Source organism: Dendropsophus ebraccatus, chromosome 11, assembly GCF_027789765.1.
Source record: "Dendropsophus ebraccatus isolate aDenEbr1 chromosome 11, aDenEbr1.pat, whole genome shotgun sequence".
NCBI classification, from domain to species: domain Eukaryota; kingdom Metazoa; phylum Chordata; class Amphibia; order Anura; family Hylidae; genus Dendropsophus; species Dendropsophus ebraccatus.
Genome location: NC_091464.1, coordinates 75,471,382 through 75,487,702, shown reverse-complemented (window position 1 = coordinate 75,487,702; position 16,321 = coordinate 75,471,382). Strand labels below are relative to the sequence as shown.

General features: G+C 41.2%; 1 protein-coding gene across 4 annotated transcripts in view; it reads left to right on the top strand.

The window, feature by feature from the left end:
* Positions 1-16,321, top strand: part of APP (amyloid beta precursor protein) — a 178,328-nt gene that overhangs the window by 107,385 nt on the left and 54,622 nt on the right. For all 4 annotated transcript variants that reach the window (XM_069945834.1, XM_069945833.1, XM_069945832.1 and 1 more), the window contains exons 4-5: positions 1,862-1,974; positions 4,459-4,655. In XM_069945834.1, coding sequence (XP_069801935.1) covers positions 1,862-1,974; positions 4,459-4,655 — 310 coding nt within the window. The remainder of the gene's footprint in view (positions 1-1,861; positions 1,975-4,458; positions 4,656-16,321) is intronic.

The following is a 16,321-nucleotide window of genomic DNA, read 5'->3' as shown; positions in this document are numbered from 1 at the left end:
CAGCGACAGGGACCACCAACAATGAGACCTCTACAGGAACCAGCACACTGCTACCAAAGCTTAGATCAGACTGGTTGGATTTTTCTGTGTTCTCCTAGTTTTCCCCAAAAACAGAGCAACGTCGTTGGTGTCTACAAGGCCAGTCTTTCACGTAGACCAAAAAACTGATGAAAAAAAATGAATGCAACTGTACACAAAAATGTGGTCGACCTCATTTTTGTGTCCGTTAAAAAAAAAACGCATCTGTTTCTGATCGGTTTTTTGTTTTTGTTTTTTTTAATAATGGAAATCAATGGAAAAACGGATGCAAACAATTGAATCTGTTTTTTGTTTTTTTTTCACAAGTTTTTCATCCATTTTTTGCACACACACACACACACACACACACACACACACACACACACAAAAAACAGATTGCAAAGACATAGTGTGGACCCAGCCTAAGATGACTTTTTAAGCTTTTGGGCTTTTTTTAAAATGATAATTTAGCATACCTATGACCTCTGTGTCTGAATCAACATTTTGTAGAGGGTAATCTGTGTTGAGAACATTGAGCTGATTGTTCACCCTTTCAATAGAAGCACTCGGAGTTACTTAGGACACTTCAGCATTCCTGGCACTGTTTAATGGCCGGCCGTGCCTGTAGACGGTGGTATGTCTCCTTGAAGGTTTGGTTCCCTATACTGTGGTTATTCCTAAATTGTCCTCCCTTCAGGGCAATTTAGTGGGTACAGTCCAGGTCAGGGGTAGGGATCCTTGTTCTAGGTTATCCTTCGTACATGTTCTAAGCTGTGGCCAGCTGGGAATTTCCTCTACAGCGGCCACTGCAGGGGAAATGTGGTATTACATGGCTGTCAATAAAATCAACGACCATCCGTAATACAGTCCTCCAGAATGAAAACTACTTGTATAGAAGAGCAGTTCTGTGTTCGGGCCCAAGGGTGGAGGGAAGAACACCCCTTTAAATGTTTTTTTTTTCCAGATTATGTGAAAGTAAAACTAAATTGTTGTACATGGACAATTGCTTTTGTGTATAATATGTATTTTTTTTTGTTTTAGTTCTTCACAATTTTTGACATCTCTGCTTGCTGTAAATTTAAGAAACCATTCTTGTATGTATGCAGAGGCTGTAGACATCTAAAGGGGCTCTCCAGGGTTTGAAAAAAACACAGCATGGAACCAACACAGAACAATTATAATGGGGAGAATTTCAATTATTCTGTGTTTTTACATATTTTTACAGTGATTAATTTACACTTCTTATTGCAGGTAAAGATGTATGACACAAAAAAAGGATCCATGTCATGCCCTACCCTCACTAACCCTACTTTTGCAGTATTCCTTTAAAGGGGTTCTCTGGAGAAGAAGAAAAAAAACTTCAAATCAAATGGTTTCAGAAAGTTATTAAAATTTGTAAATGACATTAATTTAAAGATCTCCAGTCTTCCAGTACTTATCAGCTGCAGTATGCCCCGCAGTAAGTGGTTTATTCTTTCCAGTCTGACACAGTGCTCTCCTGCTGCCGCCTCTGCCTATGTGAGGAACTGTCCAGAGTAGTAGCCAATTCCCCCAGAAAACCTCTCCTGCTCTGGACAGTTCCTGACATGGACAGAGGTAGCAGCAGAGAGCACTGTGTCAGACTGGAAATTATACACCACCTCCTGCAGGACATACAGCAGCTGATAAGTACTGGAAGACTGGTAATTTTTAAATAAATGTAATTTACAAATCTGTATAACTTTCTAACACCAGTTGATTTGAAAAAGAATTTTTTTCACTAGAGTACCCCTTTTAACCTAATATATCTGCATTGTACTAGTTGATATTACTCTAACTTCATGCATTTATCTTTGTCTTGCAGTGGGGGAGTTTGTGAGTGACGCTCTTCTGGTTCCTGATAAATGCCGTTTCCTTCACCAGGAGAGGATGGATATCTGTGAGACACATCTGCACTGGCACACTGTAGCCAAAGAGGTAACACAAATGTTAAACATATTCCTTAAAATGTCATCCGATTTATAAGCATATCACATCCCCGGTGACCTGTCGCTTAGACTCAGCAGAGGCATCCATCAGCAGAAGCCGCCTGCAGCCTGACAGTTTCCCAGCATTTATTGATACTGGTGACGTCCCGCCTAATATTCCTCGTGTCTGGTTTATGTTCACCTTGTACTCCTCATGGATGTACTGTCAGATACAGAACTTGAAGTTCCTGGCCCTTAATGTGAATCCTGTACCTGAAGTCCCCACTTACTATGTGGCGGAGGTAACATTCGGCCCCACCAGGCATCGCGGCCCAGATATGACTGCTATCCGTGCAACCCTTCAGCTACGCCCTTGTATAGTGTCACCTTACGCACAATGATTTTTTCCTACATGTTTATTCACCTATTTATTCAATTGCTTTGGAACCATCAACAAGTAGGGTCAGTAATGGTGTGGCACTTGTTTCATAAGAGAACAGAATTTCATATACACATTTATAGAGTTATTGATGTTGCTTATACTTATAGGAAGCTTGTACAGCCATATGGGGTGCAGAGGTAGGGGATACACCCAGGATCCAGCACTTCAGGTTTAACAAAGGGCCCAAAGAGACATTTAAAGGGGTACACCAGAGAAAAAACAGTTTTCCGATCAACTGGTGTGTGAAAATTACACAGATATCAGCTGCTGTATGTTCTGCATGATGCAGTGTATTCTTTCCAGTCTGGCACTGGGCTCTCTGTTGCCACCTCTGTCCATGTTAGGAACTGTTCTGCTCTGTTATGGACAGAGTTGGCAGCAGAGAGTGCTGTGTCAAACTGGAAAGAATACACATCTTCCTGCAGGACATACAGCAGCTGAGAAGTACTGGAAGACATGAGATTATTAAATAGAAGTAATTTACATGTCTGTATAATTTTCCAACACCAGTGGATTAAAAAAAATTGTCTGGTGTACCCCTTTAAATGTCTCTTTGGGACCTTTAAGAAACCTAAAGTGCTGAATTCTGGCTGTATCCACTACCTCTGCACCCCATAATAGAGGTAGTTTACAAATCTGTATTATTTTCTGACCCCCTGGAGTACCCCTTTATTTGAGAATAACACAGGGATAGGTTGGAGGTCCGGTAACAGATTTTACATTGTGGCCTAGAAGCTTCAGGTTATATCTCTGCACCCTGATGCAGCAGAGCTGAATAGGTGACGATTGTTTCTTTTGTGCTAACTCACTACATTTGCTTGCAGTCCAATTGAATTGAGTTTACATTGCATTATATGAGCCCCGCTACACTGGTAAACTCAGCTCTGCTAAGTCTCTATAACATACAATTTAGCGCCAGTTTGGGTTGGTGAATCTAGTATGTTCTTTATTACCAATGAGAAAATATCGATATACTATATACCCTCACCATACGTGTGCTTGTAACTGTACGGCAGTGTCCAAGTTCTTCGCCCCCCCTTGCGTTATGAATACGGAATCAGGCAGCGAGTCCCGGCAGATCAGATGTAGATCAGGAGAACATTTGCAGTTAAGTGACATTTTTATTAGCTAAATAACATTCATTAGAGCAGACAAGTGAAGCTGAAGACGGCTCGGTAACATCAGACGGTAATAGAGGCGGGTGCGGCTGAGGATACTGCAGTGCTGACGGGTTCCTTAAAGGAGTTTTCCAGGACTAAAGACATTGATGGAGAATCTTTAGGATATGTCATCAGTGCTTGATCGGGAGGGTCAGACCATCGGGACCACTGTCAGCTTGTCGTTCAAAATCATAACGGGGTTTACAGATATCGGGTACAGTCACTACCAGCTTCCACTAAACCCCAGCTTTCTAAATCCCCTGATAGATAAGCACTGTTAGGAAGAGTTAAAGGGATCCTCCGAAACCATAGCATTGATTTCCTACCTTTTAGTATAGGATATCAATGTCTGAGAACAGATGGGACATGTTGTACTCCAGTAACACCCGATCCTTCTTATCCCCTATATCGGAGACTTTCCATGGCCGGCTTGTTGTGACAGGGTGCCATTTGTGATTTGCTATACTGAAATAGCCGTCATCATGCATTATCGAAACTACAGTATTAAATAACAAATTCAGCTCTGCTACATATGTATAGACCTACAGAACGTGTAAAGAATAGGGGTAGAGCCACCAGGGTCTGTTGCAATACGTGGCAGATTTTTTTTGTTTATCATGATGTTATGGCAGCCAATATATAAGTACAGCTGTATATTATTATTATGTATTACCTGTCTTTTATATTGCGCCATACAAATACAATGTTACTCCTCCATGCAGGCTTCAATCTAATGTAGTTATCTCACAGCACAAACTCGAAGCAAATTTCATAAGAAGCCAATGAAGCACGACCTGGCCCATTCTGTATTCATGATTTTATCAGTCTGTGATAGAAATCCGGCTTGTACTCTAGTAGCGGTCACGTCGTAACCATCCTCACCTGTTTCCAGTCTTGCAGTGAGAGAAGCATGAGCCTCCATGACTATGGCATGCTCCTGCCCTGCGGTATCGACAAGTTCCGGGGTGTGGAGTTTGTCTGCTGTCCTGCTGCCGATGAAAACGACAACTTTGACTCAGCTGATGCCGAGGACGATTCCGATGTCTGGTGGGGGGGTGCCGACACCGACACCGACTACGCAGACAGAAGGTGAGCTCATCCGTCATTGCTGCTTTGGGCTAGGTTCACAGCTATGTTGGAGGCTCCATTGGTGTCGGCTGTACAGCAGACTATCCGGGTCTGACAGCACCCATTGATAATAACGAGATCCGTCGAGTTTCCCACTGGTGTCGACCAATTTGCTTGATTCCGACGGAAAAAAAAAACTGTATTCAACATACTTTAGCGTCCTGTTATTTAAACGGATTCTGAGACCACGGCCCCAATTAAAGCCTCTGATACCGATGTGAACGAAGCCTAACCTATATGTTTCAATAATGTTTTTTCTTCTACCCGTTTTGACTGTATTCATAAAAAAAATTGTAATTTTTCGTATTTATATTTAAAATGTTTACGTTTTCTTTATAGGGTTTTAGAGGGAAATTTATTAAAATGAGCAAAGAAAGCCCCGACCCCCAATTTACCCAACCGGATTGGCACACACCTCTTAGTAAAGCTGGCGGGACCTTTAGAAATTTAGATGTAGGTTTAGATGTAGATTTCTGTATGGTTTCTGGTTGCACGCGTAAACCATGACAAAGGGAATACTCCTTTAGGGTACAAACCCACTTGACGTATTTGCTGCGTGAATCAGTCTTAAAAATAAGCAGGCAAAACGCAGGTTGGCTTTATACAATTGTTCTGTGTTAAAATACGCAATTGCGTATTTTTGAAGCGTGAAGCTACATGCGTTTTTCACACAGGTTGTTAACAACTGATGCTTTGCTAACAACAAGCTTCACGCTTCAAAAATACGCAATTGCGTATTTTAACGCAGAACAATCGTATAAAGCCAACCTGCGTTTTGCCTGCTTATTTTTAAGACTGATTCACGCAGCAAATACGTCAAGTGGGTTTGTACCCTTAGGGTATGTTTCCGCTGTGGAGTAGGAGTAGAAATTTCAAGCAGAGACCGCGTGGTTCCGCCTGTCCTATAGACTCAATGATGTTCTCAAGCTAAATCCATCATCTCCCCAAAGAATGTCAGTTCTTTGGGCAAATGGCGGATTGAGTTTGAGAATATCAATAAGTCTATGAGACAGGCGGAACTTCAAGCGGAGGCCGTGTGGTGGAAATTTCCGCTCCTGTTCCGTAGTGGGAACATACCCTTATCCCCTATCCTTGAAGATATATTAACAAATGAATGAGCACAAGGTAGACCACCTCTTGGCATGACCTTCATAGCACAGTTAAAGCAATGCAGGTTTGTCCTTAGAATTCGTAACATTGGAACCATTGGAAAATGTTAATTATTTTTTCCCCCCCATACATCGGTTACTTCACATTGATCTAATTATGAGAATTACTTTGTTTTTTCCCTTAAATGAAACTGTTTTGACGTCTCTGCGCTTTCACGCAGCCATGCGGAATAATTGCTAGTGCTTTAAGTACAGGCAACTTGGAATTGAATCATTTCATGCCTAGTGCATATCTTCTATTTGTTGGGGGAAGGAGAACTTAGTATAACAGCAAGAATATATATATAGAGAGAGGGTGCTGTCTCCGAAAAAATCCAGATGTTCCCAGCTGTCGTATCAGACGTACTAATTACAAATTACAACAATTACAGCCCCGGATTATAAGTACAGTCTATATCACTACAATTTATGGAGCATTGATACCTATGTAAAGGGAATAAGCAGTAATTATGTCCTTGAGTCGTCCTTGGCTTTAAAGTTGCTAAAGAAGATCTCACTACTCTTGTCACAAGTAACAGTGCTGGAAAATATATTAGTGTATTAATTGTATAGAAAAAAAACACCTTTTGATTGGTCGCGATCTGGGTGTAGAGACCTTGACCGATCACTAGAATGACCAGGTGATGGCTTCTCCCTATTCACTGTAATAATCGGTGGGGTTTTTGGTTACCAGCTCCCAGCCCCCAACTTGAAAAGTACATTATGCTTTGGAATTCTTCTCCATCAAAAGGAAGAAAGTCCCAATGAATCCCATTATAGGTGACACAGGTCCATTGGGCACAGGTGGTGTGCATTGTTTGATGGTTCCGATTCCGTCAGACTTTTAGGCTAGAGTTGCACAATAATTCTCAGTCACACATCAAAGGTAGAAGCAACACCCTCTTAAGGAACCCTGGTGGACATTGTCTAGGGGGTTTGGTCCACCTTGTCCCCACTAGCAAAACCACTATATCCAATGTATGGCTGTCGCTGCCCTACATTGTCTACGGTAAAAGTATAACACTGTCAGCCCTTATTGGCCACTCTTGGGCCACACCTCTTTAGCAGGAAGGACTTTTGTAGAAGAACAGATGAAGGACACAATGAAGAGTTCTAAATACTCTACAATTAAAGTTCCATTGGGAAAACCACAAAAAACTCCAAAAGACTACAGAATAAATCCAAAGGGGCCCCATTCACGTTAGACATGTGTTTGCCAAACCTGGTCACCCCAGTTGAACAACTACAATTAAATCTTTCCTGAGGGTAATGCTTTTTGAGAAGACCACCCACCAATGTGTCATTCTGGTCTTCTCAAACAGGTTTCTACAGACAGATGACATTGGGGGACAGAAATCGTAATCTGCCCATTTCAGCTGCCAGCCAACCATTATCTTATGTGTATGGCCAATTTTGCTTAACATATCCTGTTTGCTATATTTGCACTGCAGTCTATTACATGCCCCAGTCTAGCAGTGAGCAAGCTTCCATAGCCAGTAATATATTTCTTGTACCCTGTAGTTCAGAATATTAGATTTTCAATGCGTCTTCTTTGCACGCTGTATCAGGGCCTCAAGATTCCATAGTCGCACAGCCCAAGGATGAAATATTTGCTAATCACTAAAGCAGGTAATGGGCCATTGAAGTGAATGAGCTTTTGATTTGCCTTGCGGCTTACCAATAATTAGTGAGCAGGTTGCGCAGTGACAAAGCACATGAGTGTCAGCCCAGCAGCGGCATATCCACACACAATTCATTGCAGGTGCCGTGGAGAATGCTTGTATAGCAGCCCCCTCAAGCGCCACTTTGCACGGTGTGTTTATTATGTTGCATGTCACTGTTTTATGGAGGTGATGGCTCTGCAGTAAAGGGGAGGACAACTTTTTTTTTTTTTTTTTTCTTCCAATTCCATTTGAAGGACAAATAGCTTTTTATTTTGCAGGTATTTCCAGATACACGCGGCTGCCAAAGCTGCGAGTGACCTTTTATGGAAAACGACTTGATATAGAAGCGTCATAAATTCAGGGCTGTGACACTGATGACATTTCAGATGAGTCGGGAAGTATATTTAAAATGGGGACGTGCAAGGTGAACTGATGTATCGCTATGGTGAAAACCGGCCAGCTCGCCACCGCGAGGCGCAGCCATTATGTGCTTGAAATATAGGGAAAATAAAATGATACAGGTTATATAATGTTCTATAATATTAAAATGTAGAATAAACATTTATAATTTCTTAAATAAATTATCTCCAATAAAGAATTATGAAATTTCTCACTGGCCATAAGGCACATGAACAGAGTCATAATAAGGCAGTGTGAGACCTCTTAGAGGGCCTTTCTGTATCTATATTATATTAGTGGACATAGTTTGGTACTAAATGGCGGCATATTAGATCCATAGTATAGAGAGACAGCTGTCTCTATAGCCTATAAATCTTACCCTTTACACATGTACTGACATCTAGTGGCTAGAAAGGCTTAAGCTACTGTCTAAACATAAAGCATCTCTCTTTACAGCCTACAGTGAAATCACTTCATTATGACAAGTAGGGTTAGGAAGGATTACAGAATTACATCTCTATTGCAGTAACTTAGGGCCCTGGTACATGGAGTGATTATCTGCCAAAGCATGCAGATTCGGGCAGATATCGCTCCATTAAATAAAGACAAGTAGAATCAGAAACACTTATCAGCTGATTATTGTCTTTTAACATTTTTAAAAATCATCAGCCGCCAGCCACGTATAGTGATGCATGGCCGACGACAGATGCTAGCGTAAACAAAAATTATAAAGATTGTACTTACCTGTCCAGGCGTCCCCAGGTGTCCTCGAGCCTTGTTCCTGTGTTCTCCACTCACCGCAGTTGCCTCCGTCACTTCTGAAACCATATCTGAAGTGACAGGCTGCTCAGCCAATCACTGGTCGTGGCATTGTCCCATCTTGGCCAGTGATTGGCTGGGAGGCCTATCACTTCAGAGATGGGATCAGGAGTCCCTGAGGCGGCTGCAGAGGAGAACACAGGAACAAGGCTGGAGGACACCTGGGGGTCTGGATAGGTAAGGGCATCTCTTTATTTTTACACCAAAACAAGGGCTACACAAAAAACAAGCCATGTATGGACTCTGTAAATGAGTGCCGATCTAGCAGATTGACGCTCGCTTACAGTTTAATGTATGAACTGGTGATGTCACTATGAGTGGGCAGGTTTATCTAGTCACAGCTGGTGATGTCACTATAAGTGGGCAGGTTTATCTGGTCACAGCTGGTGATGTCACTATAAGTGGGCAGGTTTATCTGGTCACAGCTGGTGATGTCACTAAGTCGACAGCTTTATCTGGTCACAGCTGGTGATGTCACTATGAGTGGGCAGCTCTATCTGGTTACAGCTGGTGATGTCACTGTAAGTGCGCAGCTTTATCTGGTCACAGCTGGTGATGTCACTATGAGTGGGCAGCTCTATCTGGTTACAGCTGGTGATGTCACTATGAGTGGGCAGCTCTATCTGGTTACAGCTGGTGATGTCACTGTAAGTGCGCAGCTTTATCTGGTCACAGCTGGAGATGTGACTGTATATAGTGGACAGCTTTATCTGGTCACAGCTGGTGATGTCACTATGAGTGGGAAGCTCTATCTGGTTACAGCTGGTGATGTCACTGTAAGTGCGCAGCTTTATCTGGTCACAGCTGGTGATGTGACTGTATATAGTGGACAGCTTTATCTGGTCACAGCTGGTGATGTCACTATGAGTGGGAAGCTCTATCTGGTTACAGCTGGTGATGTCACTATGTGTGGGCAGGTTTATCTAGTCACAGCTGGTGATGTGACTGTATATAGTGGGAAGGTTTATCTGATCACAGCTGGTGATGTCACTGAGTGGGCAGGTTTATCTGGTTACAGCTGGTGATGTCACTGAGTGGGCAGGTTTATCTGGTTACAGCTGGTGATGTCACTGAGTGGGCAGCTTTATCTGGTCACAGCTGGTGATGTCACTGAGTGGGCAGGTTTATCTGGTTACAGCTGGTGATGTCACTGAGTGGGCAGGTTTATCTGATCACAGCTGGTGATGTCACTGAGTGGGCAGGTTTATCTGATCACAGCTGGTGATGTCACTGAGTGGGCAGGTTTATCTCTGATGAGTTGATCTCAAAGTAAAGACTTTCTAGTAGTTTTTATTCTTTTGTGTTGGGCCAATTGTGTCAGAAAGGAGGAGCATGTATGTTTCCATGCTGAGGATAAGCCATACATTTTATAAAGCTGGATAACCCCTTTAATACTTACAACAGTGATCTCTAGTAAATTATAAAGACATTTCTAACATTTAAAAAAATTATGAGCTGTGATTTTTTTTTTTTTCCTGGAGTAGCCGGGGGGCTTTTCTGGTGCTGCATTATGCAGTTCAGCATTCTTAAAATTTCTTTAATCACAGTCATTTCTGGGCTTCCTTGGGAATTCCTCTATCTAGAAGATATAATGCCATTGTAATTCCAGTTTTGAAGTACGTAGGCCGATAAATTAAGGAATTGCATTATCTGCAATTCCCTCATAGACCGTCATTAGCGGAATCTAGCTTCCTGAAGGAACCATCAAAGGCTACAAAAGGGCAGCCACAGGGAAATCATATTCCCCGCAGCTGTCCTCCGAGTCTGACAGCAAACTTTAATTGCTGGAATTAGATGTGTAACTTATTTTTTATGATTCTTAGGAGGTTGTCTTAAAAACAAAATTACTAAAATCCTCTGCATTGTTTCCAAGGTCTTTCTTTATACGACCATTGGGACCTTGACTGATTGCTAGAACAAGGGATCCCAGTACTCTATGGATTGCCTATCCCTCCCCAGCATCTAAGCAGGGGGGCAATTCAGTTTTTCTATTCTGCAGATATTCTATAATAATAATAATAATAACAGCAATAATAATAACAACAATAATAATAATAATAATTATAACAATAATAATAATTATAATTATTATAATTATAATTGTTATTGTTATTATTATTTGCCTTTATTTTTTTATGGAGCCAATATATATTTTGCAGCACTTGATCCTTCCATCTATGTAATATCACCTGGTTTTACAAGGCCCTTAAACCACTGGCTGCCCTTTAGTAGAAGCGATGTGTTACTGGCCGCGGTTATAATGTAGTCTTTCATGCTACCATAACCATGTCTGATTACCTAGATGAAATTGGGGTAATTTCCCTTTAATCTTGCTGAGAGCTCGAGATGAAAATGGAACAAAATGTGAGATACCTGCAGAATTGGTTTAACGTGGGCATGCAAGCGCACACTGCTGCATTAGCTTACTGTATAGATGGGATTATGTCCTTAATATGGGATGAGTGATCCGGACGCATCCCCTTGTACTAATTAATACCTCGGGAATGCAGGCAAGTATGGAGAAGCGGCTGCACGGCAGAGCAATTACAGGTGTAAAGAGGGAATATGAAGATGAACGAGGATTTACACTAGAACCGACGTATGGCGGCATAATTACCAGGAAAGATCACGTTTCTCCCCCCACGCAGGGTACGAGTTATGACATACATTACCCATGAGTCTCTGCAAGTTAAACATCCCTCCATGTTGACCCAGTTTTCATTCTCCTTCAATTTACCTTATTCACATATCTCCTATATGTATGGTATTAAAATGTAATGGTAGAGCGATGGCCAAGTGCATGAGCAGCACTGCTTAGCCAACTACTCTGCTCTGTCACTTCCTGTTGGGTAGCGCTTAGCTATGCTCTGACATTGGCGCAAGCGTCTTATTTTGACCTGTCACTATGATGTATAGTCGGCTACCCTTTAAGTAAATAGATTGTTTTGACAATGAGTGGGATATATCAGGCAGCAAGTAAACATGTAAATGTGTTCGAAAACAGGGGTTATCCAGGGTTGGAAAAACATGGATGCTTTCTTCCAGAAAAAGCACCACCCCTTTCCTCAGTTTGGATGTGGGGGTTTTGCAGCTCATTTCCATTGCAATGAATGGAATGGATCTAAATTGTAATACCACACACAACCTGAGGACAAGGGTGGCGCTGTTTTGCTAACAAGAAAATGTAGCTGTGTTTCATAACCTTGATTAACCCCTTTAAGGATGTGGGTGACTTTAGTAAGGACTAGAGATTAGTATGCTTTTGGTCTGTCTGAACCCAGGCCTGCAGAATTCGATTACCAGTGGCTGAAGAAGTTGGATTCAGCCCGCCCCTAGAGTGTCCTGGAAAACATGGATACAGCCTATGACTATATGCATGTTTTTCAGGCAGCATCCAACTTCTGCAGCCACTGATAAGCAAATTCAGCACGCTTGGGTTTGGAGGGACCCAATAATCCCCACCAATAAGCTACCCATCACCCAATCTTCTGAATAGTGAATAAATGTTGGAGATTGGAATAATTTATTTTGTGGGAAAAGATTCAGTATAAATTGTAGCTTATTCATTGTAAATTTCTTCCCTTTTTATCCTTTGGAGTCCAGTGGGTAGTATCATTCTGATAGGACCGCCCACTGGACTCCTAAGCATGGAAAGATGAGAGATTGTAATCAACAAATTAAAAAACAAAAAGTTATACTAAATCTTTTCCCTCAAAGATATATATACCAGTCTACTCAGCCCCCCCATGGTATATAACATGCTGCTGGGAGATGAGACCACATGTTAAATGTGGCAGGTTCCCTTTAAGTAAAACCATAGGGCAGCTAAGGGCAATGTGCAGGCAGCAGTTCTCCGAGCAGCTCTACCTGTCTGAGCTAGTCACTCGGCAGCTCCAGGTTGCTGCCCCCTACTATAGTAGATTCCTATCCATCTTTAGTCTCACAAATTCATTTCATTTGACATCATTTCATCTCGGTCTCACACTAGCGCTGATGCTGAGATAATTGGTTTCCCTTGCTGGGGCTCCGGCTCTAAACACACATACAAGTCCGCGCGCCCGAGAGGGAGAGAGACAGGTCTGTGAACACTGCAGCTAATAGCAGAGAAGAGGAATAAAGGAACTGATGAAGCAGCTTATCGCATTGAAAGGCAATTGCCAGAATGCTGTGTCTGCAGTAGCGTACGGCACTGGGGTATAAAACTGTAACTGTTTGTGATGAACTAGTGCTGTGCGGAAACAATGGGTCTAATCTGAGATATAAAGGCTGGAAATTGTGTCATTTGCTCTGTGTTTAACAGGACGAATATCCAGACAGTGTTTGGTTTCATGTTTTGGAGGCCCCTAAATATTATGTCGGCCAATTGGAATTGTTCCAATACTGTCTTTAGGTTTTTTGCATTGGATTGTGTTGATCATAATAAGAATAGAAAACTAGTATGCTTAAAGGGATTGTACAAGCACACTACTCATCTATTGTCTACAACTGGTATGGCAGCTCATCTCCATTTAAAGGGGTATGCCCATCCCAATTAACATACTTACACGTGTAGGACTCGTCTAGTTAAGTATGTTTAAAAAAAAAAAAATATATATATATATATCAGACTTGCCACCTTCTCCTGATATGCAGCTCTTTCCCTCCTATTGTAGACAGCTCATCGTCTAGGCTACCGCCCAGCATTCTGCTCTAAAAGCAGTGGCTGCTGTGTATATATAGGTATAGAATACATATATAAAGCTATAGTGGGAGATTTATCAAACATGGTGTAAAGTGAAACTGGCTCAGATTCCACCTTTCATTTTCCAAAGAGTCTGTGAAGAAAGAAAAGTGGAATCTGATTGGTTGCTAGGGGCAACTGAGACAGTTTCACCTTACACCATGTTTGATTAATCTCCCCCATAGTGTGTGTGTGTGTGTGTGTGTGTATATATATATATATATATATATATATATATATATATATATATATATATATTATATAATATTACGAGTAGGAGACAAGTTTACTAAATGAATGCATTAGCACAAATATTTAACTACAAGTCCTACAAGTCTAACTATATTAGTAAATATAACTATATCAAGTTAATATTGAAGACTAGACATGCTCATGAACACCTGTGGAGCTAAAAGATGATGCTTATCATCACATACTTGTATTCTTCCTCTTTTTAAAGGGGTTTTCTCATCTTACAAAAGCTATCCCATATTTACAGATTATCCGATCACGGGTCCGACCACTGCAGCCGAAGATACTCTGATTCTTTAGTTCACTATAAAGCCAGCTTATTAACAACAACAGGCAGGTACAAGGACAGCTTAGTGTATAGCTGACACGTCTAGACGAATAGCCTTGTTCACTACATCACTTCTCTTCCAATTGTCTCAGCTTAGCTTCTTGTCGTCCAAGCACCGGCCAGTATTGTTGGGCGTTCATGGTAAAGTTACGGTGAAAATGGGTTTGCTAACTGTACTTCATGCAACATTATGTTCTAAGCATTAAGGAATAAAATATACATAAAATGTTAAAACAACACAAAATTTTACAAAATAATAAAGTCTTTCAAAATTAAAAGTTTTATGTAAAAATGTTTCAAATGAAAATGTAGTACATGCATACTATTAGAAGCACAGGAGAGCGGAGTAAGGGCCATGAATCCATCTCACGTGTAATCTAATGTAATCTTAAAATGGTGTCCCTCGGTTTCCATCATGGTCACAGTAGGAAGAACAGTGATGCATGCCGTTCTATTCTTTCCGTCCTGTATGACAGAATCTGCAACTGAGGTCACCTTACAGAAAGGTCAGTATTTATAGTGTGCCTGGTGGTTTGGAGGGTGGTGAGCAGAATGCAGAAGGCATTGCAATTGGGGGGGGCAGTATCTGAGCTTATTCTCTACATAATAGTTAGAGGCCTGTTAAATAGTAGGTTTAACACAAAAACATAAAATAAGGGCCATTTATTCTTTTTAAAGAGATTGTATGCTAAGAAAATCACCTATTAGCCATCTTTATGTGACAGTGTTCTTTTTTATGTCACTAATAATATCGAAAACAGTCCTGGTCACTGATTCTCACAATAGGCTGTCACTTTCTATTCTGTAGAGATCACTTCTCTGGCACCTCCTGTTTAGTAGAGATGCCTTGTCTGAAACATTCTGTTCTGTAGAGGTCACTTCTCTGACACTTCCTGTTCTGTAAAGGTCACTTCTCTGACACTTCCTGTTCTGTAAAGGTCACTTCTCTGACACTTCCTGTTCTGTAGAGATCACTTCTCTGACAGTTTCTGTTCTGTAGAGGTCATCTCTCTGACACTTCTCGTTCTGTAGAGATCACTTCTCTGACAATTCCTGTTCCGATCACTTATCTGATTCTTCCTATTTTGTAGAGATCCCTTCTCTGTCACTTCCTGTTCTGTAGAGATCACTTCTCTGACACTTCCTGTTCTGTAGAGATCACTCCTGTGACACTTCCTGTTCTGTAAAGATCACTTCTCTGACACTTCCTGTTCTGTAGAGATCCTTCCTCTGACACTTCCTGTTTTGTAAAGTTCACTTCTCTGATACTTCCTGTTCTGTAGAGGTCACTCCTCTGACACTTCCTGTTCTGTAAAGATCACTTCTCTGACACTTCCTGTTCTGTAGAGATCACTTCTCTGACACTTCTCGTTCTGTAGAGATCACTTCTCTGACAATTCCTGTTCCGATCACTTATCTGATTCTTCCCATTTTGTAGAGATCCCTTCTCTGACACTTCCTGTTTTGCATAGATCACTTCCTGTTTTTAAAGATCATGTTCCTGACATGTCCTCTTCTGTAGAGATCACTTCTCAGCTATGATCTCATTATTACCCCAGGCAAGATTGCAATAATTGATAACACTTCTGTTATAAGAATTACAATAGTTGATAATCACAGCTCATCTCCTCTGCTTCTCTGTACAGGTCACTGAGCATGCCTACTGTCATTAGAAGACAATGATGTTTTTTTTCTGTGTGGGCACTGTAAAGCAAATATGGCAGCTCAGCCAAGATGGCCATCTCAATAATCATGTATTGGACTAAAAAAAATAGACAATTGGACAACAGATAAGAATATATGTCAGCATCTGGTTTTATCTGTGATACATTCCCTTTAAATCTGGGAATTAACGAGCTTTCTAATTTTGTATTTGATAGCCGTTTCTGAGTCTTCTCCTGGTGCCATAACGCTAGCTCGGTGGTTGTGTTGGATCACCAGTTCATTATTTCCGGCAAATTGTTCTCCAGTCAAGTATTAAAGTAATCTGTTATGAGATAAGTATGTGCAGATACCAAGTCTTTATAGACTCTTTCTTTTTTAATATAGTGAATTTAACACTGCAGATTAGAATTCGTCTTTCACTTAGAAGCACAATGCTCTCTACATCTTAATTGAAAATTCCGACTTCAAAAAAACATTTAGATGCAAAAGAGCAAATTTCTCGCCGAGATTAATGTCTCCGATAGGCCCGGCAGACAGTGGAGACAAAGACGCACTCTATAAGTCAGGGTTTTCTTTTTTTTTTTTTAATAGTTCATTCCAGGTTTCAAATCATTTGTCATTGTTTTCAAAGG